The sequence below is a fragment of the Centruroides sculpturatus genome, unplaced genomic scaffold (genome assembly GCF_000671375.1).
Source record: "Centruroides sculpturatus isolate CEXI.00-Female unplaced genomic scaffold, Cexi_2.0 scaffold237, whole genome shotgun sequence".
In the NCBI taxonomy this organism is placed as follows: domain Eukaryota; kingdom Metazoa; phylum Arthropoda; class Arachnida; order Scorpiones; family Buthidae; genus Centruroides; species Centruroides sculpturatus.
The window spans coordinates 382,647-391,077 of NW_019384532.1; the positions used below are offsets into that span (position 1 = coordinate 382,647).

An 8,431-nucleotide genomic window follows, 5' to 3' on the forward strand; every position below is an offset into this window, starting at 1 on the left:
ATCAATAGTGATTTCATTTCTGTAATAAAATAAGCATAATTAAATAAGTTAACTCATATTTTTGTACTGTATTTTACACATAGACATTTGAATATATAAAATTAAGACGAATAATAAGCTGAAGAAGAAAAAGAAGGTATACAAATATTTAAATTTTCTCTGATAAGTTAAATATATAAATATTAATAATAAATTTAGAGTTTAATCGTAGTTGATTTATTTTTTAATCATATAAATAATAAATGGGGAGAAAATATTGTTTATCCTAAAGAAATAAACAGAGAAATGCAAAGATGGAATATATACGTTTCTGCTTCAGTAAACAACATTTTAATTTAGCTTAACAAATCTTAAATTTAAAATTAATCAACTAAAAAGTTAAAATTATTAAAATGGTGATATTCAAATTGTGTACCGCCAGATTCTAGGGCTCTGAAGTAAGCAGAACATTCAAGAATTTCGCAGTTTTATTTGCATTAAATATATTTAAAAAATCAAAATTTCCAAAGTACACTTTATCTACACTTTATTATTTGTTATGGTTTTTATTATCATGTTCATTATCTTATTTTGAGTACTTTTATGTTTTATTATTATTAAAAACTTAGAATTGAATTTTTCCTTCATTTTTAAAATATTATTGCTTAAGATTCTGCAAAAATAGCACCCAGCTTTGATGGTTCGTCAAATGCTATAAGTTCGAACATCAAATTGTTATAAAGTAATTACATTGAATAAATTTAAATCTTGCGTCAATATGAATTTACAAATTGACAAAAATAATTGTCAGGTACTGTCCTTGTGGTATATGCCTAAAGTAAATATTGTAATAAAATGGTTAAAACAAATAATTTTCTCATAGATTGTTTTAAATAATTCCTAAATGTAAAAAAATATATCTCAATATATTGACGAGGCCGTTCGAACTCCGAATTGTTCGAAATTCAAAGCAATTTTTTGCATTAAAAATAATGGAAATCGAATTAATCCATTCCAAAACCCTAAACAATACAATTTCGATAAACTTAAAACAACAAATACACATAATTTAAGGTAAAAAAAAGTAATTAAATGATCTAATAATAAGTTAAAATAGACAAACAATAAATAAAATACGTAATTACTGTATAATAAATTGAAAATTGCATTTACTGGTCGCACACCGTCGACTTCGACGTCTTAAACATGGCCGCCAGACTCGTCACAAGCGTACCGCTTCATGCTTTACGATAACTTCCTTTTTCATCTGAATTGACGATATTACAACCTTCCTCCTTCCTCTTACTTGTTAGACGTCGTTGCTTTTACTCACTTTTGGAATTCCATGACTAATAAGTACAGTAAAGGTGATATTCGGTTAAACACAAATTTTTCGTTACTTAACGTAGATGTGTGATTTAATTATAACAGTTGTGAAATTTAATACGTGATTGCTAGTTTGAGATTGTATTCTTTGTCCAGAAGTGTATTTTAAGCTTCAGATTCATTTTTCACTGAGGTCGAACTTTGAAGCATCGTTCGAACTCGAATTTTTGTTGAATTTGGCGTTCGAATTCTGAAGCGTTCGAAGTACGAAATACTGTATAATCAGATTTCGTGATGATCTTTTAAATTTTCCATAATAGATGATATGAAAATAAAAAAACAAACTTTTTTAAGTATTATAATGTGTTTTAAGATTAAAAATCAGCAAAGATGCAAATATCACCAAGGAATATTAAAATACAGAAGTGTTTGAATTATAACCGAATTCTGTCGTAATTATAACTGGTCGTAAATTGAACATACAAAAAATAATAATAATAAAGAAGTATAGTTCCTTTGCATATAAAAAAAATACCGCATATGTGGGTATATTGCAATCAGAAAATGATTTATTTTTACACTCACTGGTCATATTAATTGAGTTATTAACACATATAGTCTATGGTATTTTAATTAATTAATTATGATATGTCATTAACACAGACTCTCGGAAACAATACGCAGAACAGGATCAAATGCATCAAAATTATACTATGAGAGCCTTGAGATCGTGTGGAATCGATTTTATTTTTATCGTTAATTTTTTATTAAAGTTTTTTTGAATTATCCTAGTGTATGCTTTTTTTTTCAGAAATTTTGCTTAACAAGTAAGATACACTTATTATATATTATGTTATTCTCTTGAGAAAGTGTGAATATGCAAATAATAAACAAATTTTTTATTAAAGTTTTTTTCGCACATCCTAGTGTATGCTTTTTTTTTCAGAAATTTTGCTTAACAAGTAAGATACACTTATTTTATATTATGTTAATATACGTAAGATGTTGAAATTTAATGTACAGGTATCTTTTTGATGAGAGGTTTTTCTCTTTCTCTTTGACGATAATTTTCTTTTTTATATGGTATTATTTCAGTAACTATAATTAATATTTTTCACAGAGAAGAAAATGAATACCTTCTTCTATAATAATTAAATATCAATAAGNTATATCTGCAGATACTGATGAGACGTGTTATGACGAAATTTAGAAAATACTGTTTAAAATATTCAGTTTTTACAACTGTTGTTTTTGAAGTGTTTCCCGTATTTGCATTAATTTATCATTTACTAATAACGGAAAAGTTTTATGGTTTCATAAATGTGTGAGCTCATTGCAAATTACTCTGCACTCCTTTAACAGCATAACTTGTGAAATTGTAATATCAGATAGCCGAGATGGTAAAGGATCAGCATGTTACTCTGAGGTTCCGGATTAATGTCCTGTTCAACAACCTCGAAAAGTTTTTGGGAGGTTTGCTTCAAACACTTCAAGCTTCGTCCCTTAACAGTTGGCTGTCTCCATTGTTGATCAGGTTGAATTCAGGGTTGAATATGATTTTAAAACGTTTCTCTTACTGCCTTTAAAATACAATGGAATGAATAACAAAAAATTATTCGTTAGTAAGAATGACTGATACGCAATAATGTTAAATTACAAAACTTTTTGAATGATGATTACGCAAAATATTCTGTATGTATAACGAAAACATTTAAAAATAACTAAATAATTCCAGAGTTTTCTTCCGTATAAAAGCTTTATTTTGGTGCGTATAATAATTTATCTAATCTTCAACTATTCTTCTTTCAACGAAGAACATTATCTGTCATTTTGTTTATTCTAAGATGTTTACGTCAATGAGAACTTTATATTAACGTTCGAATGTAGAAGCGACTCTAATCGTTAAAAAATGAAGAAAATTATTAATTTTTGTAAGTAAAACATTTCAAATAATTTTTGGAATGTAAATTATTACATTTTAATTAAATTTTAAGAATAATTTTTATAACTGTTGTTATTTATATTTGTCATGCTTTNATCCAAAGTCCTGGATAAGAGGATGATCCTTAAAAAGTTTCATTGCATTTGCATTTAGGAGAAGCCCCGAATGGAGAATCGATGACTCCGTTTGGTCGAATTAACTTCAATTTCCACCCCAAAAGGCTTCCCTTTCTATCTGATCAGCGTGATAGGAAAATTACTTGATACAAAGTTCCAGCGAGCACAATATATATTTTTGGGGTTTTCGAGGGTGTTGAGTTTAAATATTTGACCACATTTCGCAAAATTTGATTGGTTGACCGAATTAGCATTTCATATTCTGCTGTGAATGCTATGTTAGAGTTAACATTAGAAAACATTTTGGATGTCTTGAATTATTTTCTCGTGCATATGGAAGTCAACGACTGTTTTCTGTTGAAAATCACCAATTCCTGACTACCTGAACAATGAAATTGCGCAATTTCGTACCATCTTAGCAAGCACAAAACACTTAATCTAGGGTTTTCCAGAGTGCCGAACGTGAATATTTGGTCCGTTTGCCTGGAAATATGGTTGTTCGTTTGTTTTCACTTTTATTAAATGAATTAAAATAAAATCGATTTGTTATTTTTTCTTCTTCAAAGGAAACTTTATCGTTTTTATTATGTTTATACATTTTCTTTTTTCTTATTAAAATTTACTTAACACTTCTTGATAAACATGACAGTGGTACACTAAAGTAATCAAACTGTTAATATGATTTTCATTTTGACGTTTGTTGTTTTTACTTTTCGCCTCGGCAGTTCCGGGCATTTGCAAGCGGTTATATAAATACAAAGTCATGGAATAATATAATTATACTAAAATTTGGATAAATCCTGAAAACATTACGTATATAGATGCAATGAAATTACAAATCTTCCAAAGAGAAAGCTTTCTTGGTTTTTGCTTCAGCTTCGAATAAGAAATTGCATATTAAATACACGAAAGAAGAATTCAAAGATAATTGAATTGTTTCAAAGACATGTTATTTATGAAACAGATTTTAATGCGGATTAAATTAAATAAACAAATTAGTTTAAATTCAAGAATGAAATAGTTAGAAAGAAATCAAAATTAAAATAAAACGCTGTACTTAATAATTTCATCAACTATCTGAATGTTTAAAAGACGTGATTAAGGAAGAAACCTTTAATTTAAAATAGAAAAAAAATAAAGTTTTCAATATAACAGATTTAATTGAAAGAATGTGTCTTGCTTTAACTGTATTAACAGAGTATTTTTGAAAAAATGCCAAGTCTTGCCAAGCTTTAAGAGTTCTATGTGTCATAAAAATGAAAAAAAATCCATATAAACAAGTCCTAAAATGCTTCCTTTCGAAATTAAAGTAATTTAAAAATTGGCTATAATTAAAGCCTTTACGTAATACAAATTAATAGCAGGCTATGGTTTTGACATATATTTTTTAATATGTTTCCAAGTGACATTTTAAGTGTTCTTTAATACGATAAACTATTACTCTAACTTAGAAATGGAGGACATTTATTTTGTGTATGACCGAGCCAACGGCAATGCACGTGAAGCTCAAAGACTGTATAGAGAAATTTTCAAACTGCTGTAACCTAGAAAAAAAAACATTTTCAGACCTGCTCTTATATGGAATTTTTCATTTTTTATGATCCATAGAACAATTTGAAGAGTCTTTCTATACTTTAATGGAGAGACCCTTCAAAAACATCCTGTATATTTAATGCATTGTAATTTGACATACATTTTATACGTTATAATTCATTGTTGTAGTATAATAAAATAGAATTTTATAAAATTATTATTTTCGTTATTAACAAAGCTTTCAGTCAGTCATTTATATAAGCCTGTAGTAATAAAACTTTTATTTATGTTATTATATATAATAGACTTCACATTTGAAGACTGTTTATATTTCAAATGTATTTTAAATAAAATACAAATATCATTTTTCTTCAAATAAAGTTAAAAAATCGGTTTAAAATTTCCAAACTTACTACAATCATCATTATATATTATTAAAGAAAAATATACTTTGACTGATGCATCAAAATGAAAATAATAAAAATAAAGAAAATAATTAAAGTCGTATTACTTAAATTAAATTAATAAACATAATGAAAATATTTAAAATTTAGGCCTATATTTATTTTAAAATAGTTATTTGGATATTTAATATTAAACATTAATTTTTATTAAAAAAATTTTGACTTATAATAATCTATTTTCATGACAAAATAACAACATTACATCAATAAAAGTGTATAAATCGTATGCAAAATTTGAAATTTTAACGGAGCACAAAGATAAATTATGTGGTCGTAAATTAAACTTAAAGAAGAAATTGAACTTATTAATTTTGAACAGAATCTAAAATATAATCTGTACAACGTTTGTTACAATTTCTAAGAACTTTCATTTTAATAAATCTGGACAATGCTACAAATCAAACAATTTATATCTTAATTGAACAATAATATTTTAAGTGGTAAATAGATGCGAAATTGCCCTTGAAAAGTTACTGGAGGATTTTAATAAAACAACCAAGTCGTTGGCCACAGGAAAATATTTATCTTACACATTTATTTTATTATTATTCACTTAATCAAAAGGGAACTACATTCGGAACAGGAAGATTGTTTTATTCTAAAATGTCTTATTAGATTGGTAGATAACATATGGAGGGAAATTACGATATATTGTCGGTAAGTATCAATGTTATATTTCTAGCATTAATATTATCTTCTAACATATGAGAGTATATCGATCGACAAAACAGAAAATTTAATTCTTAAAGTTTTAAAATTTCATGGAGTGCTTTATTAAAAAAATATATTTTGTTTATTAATTGAATTAAATTTTTTAAGTCGGGCCATAAAAGGTACTACATATATTTTATGACTTTTATAGCTTCTAAAAACAAAACTATTGATGTTAACCATTCGTTATAACTGTCATTTGAATAAGATTTATTGAATTTTATAATGATTCAAAAGAAAAAAACAAGTGTTGTTAATATTTTTGACTTTTATTTGTATCACGTCGCAACATAGCTTTTACTACAGATCTATGCCATATTATTCTTAATTTTCATTTTGTTTGATCATATTGCTTTCCATTTTCACTCATAACTAATTATACAGAGAAAGCTATTTATAATCAAAGTAACTTTTGTCAAATTAAACTTGATTTAAAATTTTTATTAAAAAATAAAAAAATTATTTCATTATTCTTATTCCATTTACATTTATCAAAGTAAACTAGAACTTGTAATTAAATAAATCTAAATTTATCAAAACTAAAAATGGAACGTTTTAGATAATTTTGATATAAATTTCAAGTTATCAGATTTATTCGAATTCTGAGATAATAATTGAGGTTATCAACTGGAACTGCATTAGACTTTATCAACTTAAAAATCAAAGGAAATGACATGCTTTTATGTATGTATAATTCATCACACATTATCTATTTATTTACAGAATATTTAATATTGGTCATGATATTAATATTAATTAATATTCAATATCATTATATACTTATTTTCAAATAATCAAATTTTGTAATATTCTGTTAGTCGAATGGCTAAAACGACACCAGACACATTAAGAGTATATGACAGTTATACTCATTACGGGTGCGCTTGATCCGCAATAAAGTCTGCCATCTTGGACGAAGGAGAAAGAACGATACTTTTATCCGTACCGTGATAAATTATAGGAATCCAGATCGACTTCAAACATGGATCCTATTACAACAGGTTGACATCTTACCGACTATCTGGTTAACTTTTGTTAAACAAGCTATGGCTATTATTATATGATATATAGAAGTCAATTCTCGAATTCCTCCGTAGAAAAATACAATTTTTTGCAATTAAAAAGCGCTACACAATAAGAGAATATGTTGCCATTGTAAAGGAAAGGATCTGAATGATTATAATTTGTCATATATTTTCGATTCATCCCACAACATCACCGCTGCTCAATAATATAGAAGTTTACAAATATAATTCTAAAAAAATTAATGTATAGTTTAAGCAGAATACTTTAATTCTTAAATTTGCAAATCTAATCTACAATTTTAATTAATTTATGCAAATAATTAATTACAAATTCGAAATAAAAGACCTATCATTAAAATCATTCGTTATTCATTTACTTCATTCTTCTTTCGAAAAAGTTAGATATTTTTTAACATAATATTTAAATTTTAAATGAAAATTAGTTAATCCGAATTTCTCAAAATTTTCTCTTAACATAAAATTTATCGTTATAAACATTTAAATCTTAAATATACTTTAAGTAATTTTCGAAAACTTTTAGTAATAGTTTAATGTATATTATTTAAACATGTATAAAAATAATTATTAAATAAAATTTTCGGTAAATTTCTTAATTGTTATTGAATTTAAACATCTTTTTATAATTTTCCATAAAGCATAAATTAAAATAGGCCTACAGTATTCACACATATCTAACTCTCGGCTATAATGAACTACGAGTACGAATAAAATAGCCGTAAGAGCGATGTTATTTTTTCCGGCTACAACGAACCCCTATGTAACTAAACAATGAACGTTATTGTTTATAACGAAATACGCGTACAAAGAATACTCTGGAGATAGTAGCCAACTAGGGTTCAGATTTTAGGTAAAATTTTTTCTCGGCAGAAAGATGGTGGTAACATGGAAGCATCTTGGTAAAAATTCCTTAGAAAATTTTCAAAATACTTAGAATTGCCTAATATGAAAAAGTTTTTCTTAATTTGCATATTTGTTTTTTGCTTTTTTAGTAACTAAGATGTGTAAATTTATTCACCCAAGTTTTTTAATAACAAATTTAAAAATATACTGAGCCAGTTTTTTAATTTCCTGAAGTTTACGAATAACTTTATGCTAGAGATCGTATAATTAACTTAAACTGTTTTTTTTATAACAAACGTTAGTAAATGGAATTATTTTCTAACCAATCTTAGCACAAAATTTAAAATTTTGAAATTCAACCTTAAAATATTTAAACTTAATTGTTGATAACAGAACAGAAATAAATTTTAAAATAAATGCACACATTCAAATCAGTGTAGCATCTGTCATAAGAATATATTTTAGATTAATAAA

At 25.9% G+C, this 8,431-nt stretch overlaps 1 protein-coding gene across 1 annotated transcript in view; it reads left to right on the forward strand.

Moving 5' to 3' along the window:
* Positions 1-5,918: 5,918 nt before the first annotated feature.
* LOC111623082 (solute carrier organic anion transporter family member 4C1-like) overlaps positions 5,919-8,431 on the forward strand; it is a gene marked incomplete at its 3' end in the record, with an annotated part of 24,699 nt that continues 22,186 nt past the window's right edge. Inside the window, exon 1 of the mRNA XM_023365566.1 lies at positions 5,919-6,017. Within this exon, the coding sequence (XP_023221334.1) occupies positions 5,991-6,017 (27 nt within the window). The remainder of the gene's footprint in view (positions 6,018-8,431) is intronic.